The following is a 13,927-nucleotide window of genomic DNA, read 5'->3' on the forward strand; positions in this document are numbered from 1 at the left end:
CGCGAACGTTGGAGGCGAAACCTGAGGTTAGCGTTTCAGTGGCATTTTAAGCCAAACTTGAAGTCATGGGAGGAGATGTGTGTCAAAATTTAGCAGATGTAAGTGTTGGGAGCTGAACTTGAGTGTAGCTTATTGGGTAGCATGTGGGTAGCTAAACTTGGAGTTAAGTTAGAAATAAATGTTGGGGGCAATGCCAAAGTAATTTTGTCAGTCCATGTGGAGGGCTAGGCTTGAAGTTGTAATGGAAGTTAACATTTGGTGCGAGTAGCAAAGGGTAATCTTTTTATGGGTGAAGCGTCTCTTAGTACATAGAATAACACCATTTGATTGGTGTGCTAACCATGGAGAAGAGTCAGATGTCCTCGCGAGTCCAGTCACCAAGACGTCTTTATATGGTAGTCAGGTTAACCCACTGCCCACGACTAGCTCAGTCTGTGTTACGTTAATTACATATATATTAATTGATAGTGCATGTTCAGTTTTTCAGTTGTTGGTTGTTAAACACGAAAAAAAACCAACTGGTTGACATAGTGTGTGTGTGTGGACTGAAATTGTCCAGTTATGTTTGTCTAATATTAAACCCTAGCTTTGTCATTGTCTCCTTTTGTTTTATTATTTCCTCTTATACAAGTCGACTATCTACGTAGGGGACTTTTTGCATACATACATGCACACACACACACACAGATGATGTACACTTCTGAGTGTGAGCAGCTCTGAGAATGTTTGGGCTTTTCTGTCTTTCTTGCTTTGTAGATCATGGTGAACTTCGTAACTCTAATTTAAGATTGTCAGTGCTTTACGTCATCATCCAGGATTGAATTCACCTAGTGAGTAAACAGTGTTGTAACAGGAAAACTGTCTATTAATTTAGATCTGTTTTTGTCAGTCCTGTTCCTGAAGACCCACGGTTCTGCACATTTTAGGCCTGTCCTTGCTCTAATTGACCCAAATCAGCTTATCAAAAACTATGTTACCTTTTTTAGAGGAAACAGGTGGGTTACAGCAGGGATAGTCCTAAACTGCCCCATGTTGTGGGTCTGCAGGAACAGGATTGGGAAACACTGTTAGACCCTAATATTTATTCAAGCATAGCTCCCAAAGTTTACCTAGTAACGTGGCCTCAAGGCTTGTTGCTGATGTGTACTGTCAAGGTTATTTCAGGCTTAGCTTTCAACATTGAATTCTAAAGGTTTTTCCTGCAAATCACTCCCATACCTCCTAGACAAGCTGTTAGTCTTGTTTAATGTTTAGTCTTGTGCTGAACTATATTCTAAATAAGGATATGAAATTTAGACAGGAAGTAGGTGTTAGCCTAGTCTTTACCAAATGTCAAATAAAGATTCATTCAAGACTGAATTTTACAATCCAGGAGGGACATGACATCAAGTGTCTGTTTTTCCATTGAAGTCCCAGAGATTGTTTTCCAGACACATCTGACATGTTTTCCTACCAGTAAACTTGCCCTACAAGTATCCAAAAATGTCCCATAAAACTGATGGTGGTGTGGTCAGGCTGCATAGACAATTGTTTGAAACACAATGTTAATAAAGTATGTTGTAGTATGACTTCTTTAGCTAACAGTTAAGAACGGCTACCTTTTAGTTTTAATACCATAAAAGAAAGATGATTTCTCAAGGATTCCTTTTGTCTGCCAAATGAGGACCAAGCAAAAGATTGTCTGTCACACACAAAAAAAGTAACGAATATTTGCTTATTCATATGGTCATGTGAAAACATAAATAACTAGATGTGCCACATTGCCACATAGAAACTCACAAACTGACAAGTTGAAGCAGTGCCTTCACTACAAATTGAACAGCAAGTGACTACGGACCAGCGCTTGAAAGATAGAGCCTTTCTTTAATGTCTTCTACAATGAAAGGAAGTGTCATATGTCTGCATAATCCCCAGCCGCTGTTGAGCTGATGAGTAAACTATTGAGCTGATGAGTAAACTACAGCCCACCAGGCAATCTAGTTTTCAGGCTCAAAGGCTGACTTTGAGCTAAACTAGATTCACTTTTAATTTGGTCTTTGAGTTTAAAATGTGATCAAGTATTAGCTGGCCTTGATAAAGAATTCTCATGCTCATCAAAATTTCATAGTTGTTTGCGATCTCAGATCTCAGGTGATATATCATTCTTCAAAAAACACTTTTAACGAAGAGAAAAAAGAATGGCAACCACTCTGCAACATCAGAAAACCATGCTAATGCTAATTTAATGCATGTTACTGGGTCTCGCATTTGTCTGTTATAGATTGCTTTTACTCTGCAGTACCACAGAGGGGCGCTCTTCCTATACATTATACTGAGGCTTTGCCACAACATAGGGAATGCGCCGCAAGCCCCAACAAGCACCAGCTGTTTTACAGTTTTGAAAAGTTTAGTATTTAGGCAATGCTTCTATTATGGGAACAAATTCTCATTACTTCTACCTGAAGAGGGTCATGTTTTCTCAAAATGAGTAATGGTAAATTAGTACTACTTAAGATTTTCATTCATTACAAACCCAGATAAGCCAAAAGAAGTTCGGAGTCAGAAGCCACAGAAGAGAAAATAGTAGTAACGTTGTGATTGCTGTTAAAATGTTCCATTCTTAAGATCATTCACAAAATAACTGGAGTCTGTGGTGCTTTGCATACACTTTATTACACAAATAACATTGTTACTGAAAATAGTCTTCTTGCGATAAAACCTCAGTATGTCACAACAAATATCAGACACATCTCACGTCTGCTTGGAAATTGTTGTAAATACAGCTTTAGATGCGTGATAATAATTATCTTTTTTTTTTTCTTTTCATTAAATGCGGCACAACAAAAAAATGAAATAAAATACAGGAAACAGTAGCAGCTCATTTAAGTATGTGGCACATCTGTAGTAATATAGGTGCTGCAGAAGGCGAAATACGTAATTACAAAGGCACAAATGTACAGAAAAAGTCATCAACGAAATGTTTGGACCAATCACCTGAAAATCAGTGAAAAACAGCGACAGATAAATTACTGGAAGAATTTTCTCAGGTGATGAAATTAAAAAAAAAAAAAGAGAGAGAAAGAAAGATAGAAAATTACGCTACCTGTCAAGCATCCTTTCCCCACAATTAGAATACTCGTTTATATCTTTATCTATCAGTGCTCAGCTCCTCTGTCTGGTCCATTAAAACGATAAATTAAAGTGGCAGTCATACATCCTACTGAGAAATTCAGCACAAATAAATAAAGTATTTGCGGCCAATACGAACAGTTACACATATGATTAAAATACATCCTGACGGCGTGAGCAAAGAGGGTTAGTCAGCATTCACAGCAGGACAGCAGACTGGACAGCAGACTGGACAGTTCACTGGGACGAGGACACTGGTGGAGGCGGGGCGGAATATTCCTCATTCTCAGAGTCAGTGGCGTCCTCGTCATCTTTGTCTAGGTCGCTGCCCTCGGTACTGAGTCGGTCAAAACCTTGTCGGGTGTATCCTTTGTGACTTGCAAAGAAGTTGCCCAAATTCAAGGTACCTGCGGCCTTACCTGTGTGGAGAAAAAAAAAAAAAAAACGAGGGGAGACAGTCAGATGTTAGCCGATTTTTCAATTTCAGTGTTTTGTATAGAGTGTCCTGTGGTACCTTATCTTTGAACATACAGTATTTCATGTTTAGTTTCATATGCATACCAAATTTGTTGGAGCAAGGTTCATTCATCTTCATAAACAAATATACGGGCTGGGTTTCAGAGCAACCTCAGCTTTTTCGTATGAGGAGGGACTGCTGAGTTAAATGGATCGGGACAATCTTTTTTATATATTATATTATTAGGAACATGTCTTATCTCCAAAAAAAGAGAGATACAATGACAAGAGCTCATGGATTCATCTTAGCAGTAAGAATTCCATCTGCCAGCTATGTGTAATTATATCTCCTTGGCTACTTCATCATCATTGCTGGAGCTAAACTGCAGCCAGTGAACGGTCTGCTTGTTATCATCTGATGTTAGATTATTTTAAGACTATTTCTTCACATAAAAGATGACAGGTCATGAAATCATTTGAGTTACACTTATTGGCTCTTTGTCTGTTCTGTCAAAAGCATTACCCTCCTAATGTGTCATTCGCGCTGCATTTTGAAAGGCCTGGACCTCTGCCTGTTAGCACTTTATGCTTAACCAAAGAGAGCTGCTGCTTGTCACTTCTGGGTTGGTGATTTACTCATGCTCTGACCCAACACCACACACCTAAAGCTGACAGAGGGGACGCAACAAGAGCTACAGAGGCCAGAAGCCAGACACTCAGGGCTGGCAGCACGGGTGATGTGGGTAGGGGTCAGAAGTTTATTACTGTCTCTCCTGGCCTGTGTTTGGCCCTGAAGGATGGGCAATTCCACCAAGCTACTCTGTGAAATATGAACTGCAGCAGACGGCATTTGTCTGACAGTCAGTTCAACTGGCCAGCAGTAATGTTTTGATCTCATAAACCAAAAAGGCTTTATGGTCATGGAAAAAGCTTCTCTGTTTAAATATTCAGAGCAAAAATATTCAGTTTAAATATGAATCAAGCGTCAGTTAAAAAAAAAAAAACATGTCTATTCAAAAATCCAACACCAAAGGAATTGTGTCCTAAGCTGAGGAGGAGGACATTTAAATAGAAAAAAAACTGTTAGGAATAAAGGAAATTCTAGCTTGTCAGATCAAGCCAAGGGGACTGTTTTTTAATACTGAACAAGCTGTACAGCACAATGAAAGAGCAGCTGAAAGAAGACTCAAAGTCCTTGAGCATAGATGCCACTTTTTCTTTTGCTTCCTAAACCATGCTATGCCTCCAAGGCCTTCCACTAACTCACCCTAAACTCCCTAGCACCAGTCAAATGTCTGGGAACATTTCTTATTCTACAGTGCCTTACATTCGACTCTACTGGCAAAAATCCCATAAAAGTGATCTTTTTACACTGTTTCTCTATGATCTCAGAGATGGTGTAACCTCTGAGAGTTCCTCTCATGGGCACTGAACAATTTCAAAGCTAAACTCCCAGCAGAAAGACACTTGGTGATACCAGTGACTGGTCCTCTTTAGTCCCCCTGAGGCACAGCATGCAATAAGAGACAATGCATCACTACTGAAGCATCCTGTTTCGACACATCACTACAGTAGACATGTTACTCCTGCCAGGAGGACAACCGAGAGTGTCTCTCATACCTCGAAGTTTACCCAAGATACCTCCTGAGGAGCCGGATGGTTCTAGTTTCACCTCACAGTCATCTATTAGAGAGAGACAAATATGCTCAACCAGAACACCATAAATCAGCAATAGCTGTCAACATTATTTCAAACCATCCTGAGTAATTGTTATCTTTACAGCGAGTGAGCTAAGAAGCAGTTTAGACAGATAAAAATGATTTAATACAACCGTGTCAAGTAGTATTAATAATCTAATAGTTACACTGGCCTTGAGGAATCAGTGAAGGGTCAGTACCTCCATACATCCTGCTCTTCTTCCAGCGGATGAAGACCCCAATGGCGATGACCACCACCAGTGGGACGAGAAGCAGGGTAGTGACGACAGCGGGGGACACGCCCTGAGAGCTCTGTCTCGTCACGCTTTTGATCTTCTGTTTTTCCTCTGGTGTTAGAGCTTCATGGACCTGACTCTGTGGCGGTAATGCTGTCTTCTCCACGTGGGTCTGCGCCGGCTGAGTTTGTACAGGTTTTAGGTGGGACTGGACAAAATATTCTGTCTCTGTGGAGGAAAGCAAAGGAAAAAGAACTATTAAATCAATATTAATAACATGTTGACTTCAAATGCAGCTTGACTACTGCCTCTATATTAGCACTGCGGTGCCAGCAGTAGTGCACCATTGTGAGGGTTTTAATGTGCAACTTTAAGTGTTTACAAGCAAAATTTGTGATTCGTTCTGTATAATGTAAATAATATGGGAGAACAATGCACATGCATGAACATACAGTGTACCGACATGTGAAGTTAGATCATTATGTACTGAAAAAAAACCCTCTCATCTGAGCATATGCAAATTCGTGTTAAAACACAACGAAATACTTGAGTTACATTTAAAGGAGACGGTATTGACAAACAGTCATTCAACAAAATTACAATCATTCAACAGAGCATTTGTTTATCCTTCTTCTTGTTGTCTTTGCACCTGTCTCTTACCAGCAAATTACAGGGCAAAAATATGTGCCTAGACTGCCACTGGACCAAACCATTTAAATATAACTGAGACAACATAACTCTTAGCTGAATGTAAAATTAGGCAAATATCTTTACTCTGAAAATGTCAAATGACACCACCAAGTTTTGTCTTCTTTTGTACTTTAGACTTGAAACATCTTTTAAAAATTACTCTAAAGTGACTCAACACATTGGAATGTGTGCTTCAATGAAAAAGAATAAAACACTGTACCTTCAATTTCTTGAACTTCGATTCCACCTTTCTTAACCGACCGGTGTTCTTCCTCTGAAAGTAAAGGGTAAAGTAAATGGACAGGCTACATTTTTGTCTCTGCATACGCATATTAAAAAATGTAGATTTCCCAAGGCCATTTGATATGTGGGTAATCAGCCACTTGCTTTCAGTCTAGGGTTTTTTTTTTCGTTTGATGTTAGGCTGTGTTATCTCTTGCCCTTGTTAAAGTGGAGAATATGCTCAGTACTTTTCCATTCTCCAGACAGTTATTCTTCTCTCACCGTTCTAAGCCACCTCATGAGTCATCTAAAAGCTCTTCTCTGAATCTTATGTCTTAATAACCATGTTCTCAGCACCCTCCCTCCCTTTAAGAAACGAGAGAGGGGACTGACACGTCAAAGTGTGAAAACAGCCTACATTCACTGTGTATCTCTGTCACTGATGAACTGTGTTCTGATGTGGAGAGACAAGCCTCTGAAGGACATCATATTCCTCGACTGTCCATCATCAGAGATATTAAACAGTATGTCTTATGAAGAAGGAGACTTCAATCTTTCAAGGCCTTTTTGTCAAAGATAATGCAGTAGCACATTCCATTTGCTACATTTCACTTTAACTAAAATGCCACTGATCAGGTCCTACAGTAGAATTTTTTATGTTTAAAAGTATATAGAGAGAGACGCATGGCCTTCGATAAACACCTGCTTTCGTGAAATGAATTTGACAAAATGAAAAAAAGAAAAACAACACTTAATTTTACCTCTCCTCTCACTATGGTTACAGTAGGTATATGAAGTTCTAAGGACTCTTTCAGCAAGGCAATTATAATTTAGACATCCAACTGATATAATCATACCAGAAGAGAGAAAACTTACTTTCAGACGAGACAAATTTGATCACAGAATCTGTGGCTGCATCTCCAACAAAGACACTTCCATCTCTGGTGACAACAATGTCATGTGGCATTTTAAACTCCTAAACAAGGCACAATGAAAATGTTTTTCAGTAACATACGTCAACATCCTTGATGATTATGAGACTTGTACTTCATCTTACTGCAGATTTTAAATGCACAATTTAATTCGATGGGGAACAAACATCAAAAGAGCAAAAAAAAATAAATAAATAAAGAATAAAAAGAAGAACTAAAAGAGAGCCTGTGTATCTGATGTGACTGCCATCTTAATAAAATGAACAGCAGGAGTCTGGGCACAGAGAGAAGGAGGCACAAAATCAAAAGCAAATGTCTGGCTGATATGACAAGAATAAAAAAGCAAAGAAGATGCTCAGGAGAGGCCAGACGGCAGAATCAATCCTTTTAAGTGGTGCCTGTAAGAGGAGGGCACAGAACAAATTCATCTCAAGCTAGGACTATCAATCTAAGGTGAGAGCTCTAAAAGAGTGATCTATCGCGACGCTACATAGGCAAAGCACAACAGCTTCTGGAAAAAGACATATTTAGTTAATGCGAAAAGAAGCATTAAAATATGCATGCAGAGAAGCAGATCTGAGCGAAAGATCATTTCATTGGTCAAAGTATTTCATGAGACAGCAGTAACGTCTCACTAAGAAGACCATGAAGTCTATAGGCAGGAATATGAAATATGAATGAAGATTCGATTTTTGGTGAATGGTACCAATCTTGGCACTTAAAATGTTTGAGGCTATGTTCTACAATTCATAAGATGTGTCCTTAAATGAGAACCTCAAAAGAACAAGCATTCAGCTTGAAGAAAACGCATGTGTAGTTAAAAACAGTGGCCAGTAATCTAATTAGCGGGGAAAGCCCTCATTTTAACATCACAAAGAAGAAAGACTGAATTTGTTTGAGTTTGGAGCGTGTGTAAAATAAAAATTAAAAATAAAGATGAACTACTTCAATCCATGCATCATTCTACATACTTAATGCCATGACTAAATTAAAAAAAAAAAAAAACATGCGACAATCTTAAAATGCACACTGAATCTACAAGAGTATGAGGTTCATGGTTTGGAAAACACTAGTTTGACCATGTCACAAATAATGAGAAAGTGTATGAATTACCCAAGACAAGCAAATCAGGCAAACAGTCACTTTTGATTTTACTGTAATAAACTTCAGCATTCAATCAAAATATAGACATTAAAAGTAACACACTATCCACCATACATCAAAATGGACCAGCCATGGATGCTCCCAACACTCAAAAAGCTACCAAGCCTACTGTCCATGGCTTATTCATAGGCAGTCCACAATGAGATGTTGTCAGAGACCACTAGTGAGCTTGATTTTCTAACTACTGGTTACAGTACAATTAACTATCATGTGCTGGCCTCTCCTGAGGTTATTACTGAGCATAATACGCTATTATCGGATTGTTTAAATCCAAATACTATTTCACTCACAGCATACACAACATATGCTACTTGTCTCTTGTCTGACTCTGTAATGTAATTAGTTTAACATTACATGCATCACCACAGCCTCAGTAGAGCAGGTTTCAGGGGCTGTCAGTTTGCCACCACACAACTGCCTTCATTACCATCCCAGTCAATGTCTGCTCAGTGTTACTGCATCTGCTGGTAAATACTGACAAATTATGACCCCAGCTGCACGCAACAAAGACACAATGTAAATTCTCCACACTTGATGAATTTGTCAAATGGAAAGAAAAGCAAGAGAAAATCTTTGCTTTTATGATTCTGACTTACTGAATTTTCACTCAGCTCATATGTAGGTGGAGCGGTAAAATATGTCTGAATGGGTTTGTTTTGTGTTCCAAATCACCTGTGTATCAGGTCTGAATGTATCCAGGATCTCCTTGGTTGAATAGTTCACCACAAAGCCTTGGAGGGGAGCTGACTGGCCATATGCAGATTCTCCATTCACAGCGTAGATGAGTCCACCTGAAACAACATGTTAGCACGACAGACACTAAGACTGGAGAACTGAGGTTTTGCATTAGTCATGAAAGGCTGCTGGAGGACAACAGATGGTAATACAGAGGAGGACTGTGGCATTCACACCCAGCATCTCTCTGTGAGCTCATAAAGACCTCTGTCTCACGGGGCATGAAATCTGTTGATAAGCGTAAATGTCAAAGCTTGGCTTTCTCCAACTTGTTTGTTTAAACGCTCAAATAAATCTGAACTTACCATTGTGTTGTTAACTTACAATGTTTTGCTGTAGAGCCCATGAATGATTAATTGAATATCAGCTCATTTTTTGCTGTAGTTTGCCCATGGTCTATCACCATGCGTTTCACAGCCGTTAAGATGAAATTCACACAGGTTCGCAGACATAAACAGAAATCTATAGAAGGGAGCAGCTTTCCTCTACAGGAATTCTACCTTGTCTAATACTCACCATGTACAGGAGCGTATGACACAGCAAACACCTCTCCTCCAAACTCGTCCTTCTTGATCTCCTTCACAAACTCGCCCGTTTCTGCTACGAAGCACTGGATGCGTCCGTTCTCTCGGTCAGCTACGCAGAGCTCATGTCTGTCCGGCAGGAAAGCCAGACTGTGAGGGATCTGGAACGGCACCCGCCTCCTCCTGTCTGACGAGCCTGAGATGACAAAAAGACGACATAAAACATATCAGACAAAAACGCCAAATGTATTGTGATCTGTTAATTCCTCTGCATCCCCAAACACACACACACACCAACAAATATATATATATGCAATTCCCTGTGATTATGACACTGTATGACAAAGATTGCCCTTTGTTTGCACCTGCTCCCCAGTGTGAGAGGTATTTGCCATCTGGTGAGAATTTGAGGATCCTTGCATTGCAGTAGCCATCAGAGATAAAGACATTCCCAGTCACAGGGTCCACAGCTACATCAGTGGGTTTGCAGAAATGGTTTCTGTCACTCCCTGGCTCAAAGGCTTCACCAAGCACCACCAGTGGCTTGTCTTTGCCATCACTCCCCAACTTGAACACCTAAAGGGGAAAAAAAGAATGCATTACCAAATGCTGGTCTGAAGACTCACTTCCTGTGCTGGTAATAACACGTGGATTGTACATATTCACATTCTAACACAGATATGTCACAAAAAAGATGAATGCTGATGGATCATTTTTGTAACTAATCCCAGCCAAGACTCTTTATTGACATATGCATGCATAGAATTACTCTGAAATAAACAGCAGTGCATGTAATTTTGTTCAATTTGATTTTCAACAGGAAAGGAAAATGTAGCACATTTCAAATATGAACTCAATTTCTTAGGTGAGTGAGTTTTTTGAGATGTTTTCCTTACTTGATGAAGTGCCACATCAGTGACCCAGTAATTGTTGTCTGTATCCACAGTGATGCCATGTGGCAAATAAAACCTGTTAAAAAACAAAAACATCTACTAATTACAGATAAATCAAACTTGAGGCACAATTAGAGCGACAAACTGATTATATGAAACAAAAAGTGTCGCAGTAAGCCGAACAGTGTTCACTGAAAGCTTTTTTAAAGGCATATAATTAGAGATCTACTAGCACTCACATGTTTCTGCCAGATGCTTTGATTACATTGCCTTTGACTGGATCCACCACCAGGATAGTGGACTGCTGGATGGGACCCAGGGACCTCTGCTGATACCTCCCCTCATTGTCAAAAGAACTGCAAATTAAAGATGTTATCCATTAATTGTTCTTAATAAACTATTCTTTTGATTGACACTAAAAGCTAGGCCAATTAATAGTTTCCTGACTGCACTACAGCGGAATGATTTGCAATCATAACAAAAGAGCGGATTTTGCTGTACAAGTTTTACACAAAAGACTCCCTCAGTCAGATCAAGTATTTGTCCTTTTAATCCTGACAGTCATGCTGGTATACAGAGGGGCAGCAGGACTGCATTAATACAGCTCACATGTGCCCTCATGCATAAACACCACACATTAACACCAGTGAAATTCTCATAGTGGTCACACAGTGAACCTCCCAAAGCAACAGCTTAATGCCTTATGAATAACCTGCCAACAACTACAGCCCAGAGCAAATTGCATCTTTAACCAAAGCACATTATACAGAGAAATCATGTGAAAAGTGAATTATGAGGCACTGACTGGGTTCCCAAATCACCAACAGCCCCTCTTTCCGTGCTCTTAATCAGTGACAAACTGGTTTCAAATGTGAAGTTCTGCTGGTGCTGGATGGATGGGTAATAGCGGGTAAAACTCTTCACCTGACTGCCTACTCATTAATTCTAGTCTCTGCGGTTTTCTTCACCTCAGCATTCAGACCCTGGGACAGGGAGGCACGGACCAATCAGAACAGAGCTGTATCCTCTTGGTTCTTTAGCCACCAAAAATGGATGTTACTGGCAAGAGTGTCCACACAGAGGCTGCAGGTAGAGTTATGGGACAGATGAGTGTAGCGAATGTTCACAGAGAGAGCTCACAGAATAATTACAGAGGGCTGTGAATTCAGTCTGGAGGCTGAGGTTATCAGTGCCGCGCTCAGAGCCCAGAGGAAAGCGAGGGGTGAAGGGTGTTGTTTTGGAGGGCTGCGGTGAGTAATGGATATTGGAGCCTTACAGCAGAAACTCTTATCTTTTTAAAATTGTTTTTTTTTAATGTATCTTTATATTAATAATGGTTCCATTCATCTGGAATTTCACCCAACATACACGATAAATAACAAGAACGCTACTGCTGCAAAATTTCACATCCCTAACGCTACATTCTGTTTAAGAGGTACATACTGTCTTTGCAGCTAATCTAGTGTTGAATTAGATACCTCCTACGAATCACCAACTCTCCCATGGACTGCCAGTATACAGACTGGAGACCTGTATATATACATATATACATATATACATACATACATACATACACACACATATATATATATATATATACACACACACACACACACACACATATATATACACACACACACACACACACACACACACACACACACACACACATATATATATATATATATATATATATATACATACACACACACACACACACACACACATATATATATACACATATTCATATACACACACACATATATATATAATTACAACAGTTGACATTTCTTCTTATGCCTTTGATATAAGCTCACTTACAATATATCTTGGCAAATAATGAGACCAGTCAGAAAGGCTGTTCTCTCCCCATTACTCATCCAAGTAAGGAGATATATTTATGCTAATGTAATACAGGTCAGGGGTTGTGTGTGTGTGTGTGTGTGTGTGTGTGTGTGTGTGTGTCTGTGCGTGGCAGAGCTCATATCATGACTCAAGAGCACCATTGCGCACTGCCCTCTCTACATACTACAAACAGCCTATAAATAACCCACAGCCCAAGAATCAAACACAAATTCAGCTGTCATGAATCATGACTCAGCCTTGCCTGGTTATGAGGAGCACAAACATTATGTTAAATTGATGCAGTGAAGAAGACTGGCCAAAAATATTACAAAAAACAAGTGCCTTCAATTCAGATCTGAAGTGGCAGCTTCAGAGTTTTAAGTGCCCCACTGCTGCGGGGTTTAATGCCACAGGTTATTGATATTTACAGTATGGAAACAGGTTTAGCAATGCAGAACCTTTCTGCAATGGCACATATCAAATACATGTGAAATGCAAAAATATCAAGCCAAATAAAGAATCTTACTGCCTGACCAATATGAATGATTCATTTTGTGTTAAGAATTTCAAACATAAATGTTAAAATACAGATTTTCACTTCATCTGATAATGTGAGGGCTGCAGACATTCGATTCAGAGGGATTTAAAATGGCTGCTGAGACACTGAACATGTCGCAGAGGTCGCTGAGGAGGAGATTTTGTGTGGGGCAGTACTCACTTCACTCCCCATCTGTGATCTCCTCTGTGGAAGATGACCAGGTTATCATCAGTCATCAGGGCAAGGCCGGACACCTGGCCAAGCTGCAACGGAGTCTCAGGCCAGTCAGGCACTTCCACCAGATGGGCTCCTACACACATACACACAGTCACACACACACACAGTCACACAGTCACACACACACAGACATGTACAAACCATGAGCCAAGAGCCTTGGGTGAACACTGTCATAGGCTGTGATTAAGAACAAATGGGTGAGTGGCATATGGTAAGTCTATCACTGGCATGGTATAACATAACAAAAGAAGCAAAAATCCCACTTGGCTGCTTTTGGACATTAGAGATGTGTTGTGATGCCTTCAGCTTCCCTTAATGCTGCAACACAATACAGCAATCTGCTAACTTGGGTCTGTTGCACTCCATCTAAATCCAACCATCTTTGCGCCATTTGCGTTTAGCTTGCTGAAGCACTTGATTACTGGTGGAAGATGAGTGATCTGGAACTGGTCATGGTGCTAGCTCATGCCTGACATAGCGTGGAGAATTATAAGCTATGGAGTTCAGATAAAGGCCGCTGCTTGCTAATGGAAGAGTATGTAAACACTTTTAGGAGACATTGCACTCAAATCAATTGAGGGTTTATCGCTAATGTGGATTTTTCCACTCACATTCATGACTAAATACTAAGGCTTAAGCCCAGGTGATGT

The 13,927-nt window shown here is 39.9% G+C and overlaps 1 protein-coding gene across 3 annotated transcripts in view; it reads right to left on the reverse strand.

Moving 5' to 3' along the window:
- Nucleotides 1-2,633: 2,633 nt before the first annotated feature.
- The window catches only part of pam (peptidylglycine alpha-amidating monooxygenase), a 41,123-nt gene continuing 29,829 nt past the window's right edge, over nucleotides 2,634-13,927 (reverse strand). For all 3 annotated transcript variants that reach the window (XM_030770253.1, XM_030770256.1, XM_030770254.1), the window contains 11 exons: nucleotides 13,221-13,350; nucleotides 10,897-11,013; nucleotides 10,661-10,733; nucleotides 10,130-10,340; nucleotides 9,757-9,960; nucleotides 9,178-9,296; nucleotides 7,286-7,385; nucleotides 6,408-6,461; nucleotides 5,462-5,725; nucleotides 5,185-5,247; nucleotides 2,634-3,527 (listed from right to left, as the gene is read on the reverse strand). In XM_030770253.1, coding sequence (XP_030626113.1) covers nucleotides 3,346-3,527; nucleotides 5,185-5,247; nucleotides 5,462-5,725; nucleotides 6,408-6,461; nucleotides 7,286-7,385; nucleotides 9,178-9,296; nucleotides 9,757-9,960; nucleotides 10,130-10,340; nucleotides 10,661-10,733; nucleotides 10,897-11,013; nucleotides 13,221-13,350 — 1,517 coding nt within the window. In that variant the 3' untranslated portion in view covers nucleotides 2,634-3,345. The remainder of the gene's footprint in view (nucleotides 3,528-5,184; nucleotides 5,248-5,461; nucleotides 5,726-6,407; nucleotides 6,462-7,285; nucleotides 7,386-9,177; nucleotides 9,297-9,756; nucleotides 9,961-10,129; nucleotides 10,341-10,660; nucleotides 10,734-10,896; nucleotides 11,014-13,220; nucleotides 13,351-13,927) is intronic.

This window comes from Chanos chanos, chromosome 3 (assembly GCF_902362185.1).
Source record: "Chanos chanos chromosome 3, fChaCha1.1, whole genome shotgun sequence".
In the NCBI taxonomy this organism is placed as follows: domain Eukaryota; kingdom Metazoa; phylum Chordata; class Actinopteri; order Gonorynchiformes; family Chanidae; genus Chanos; species Chanos chanos.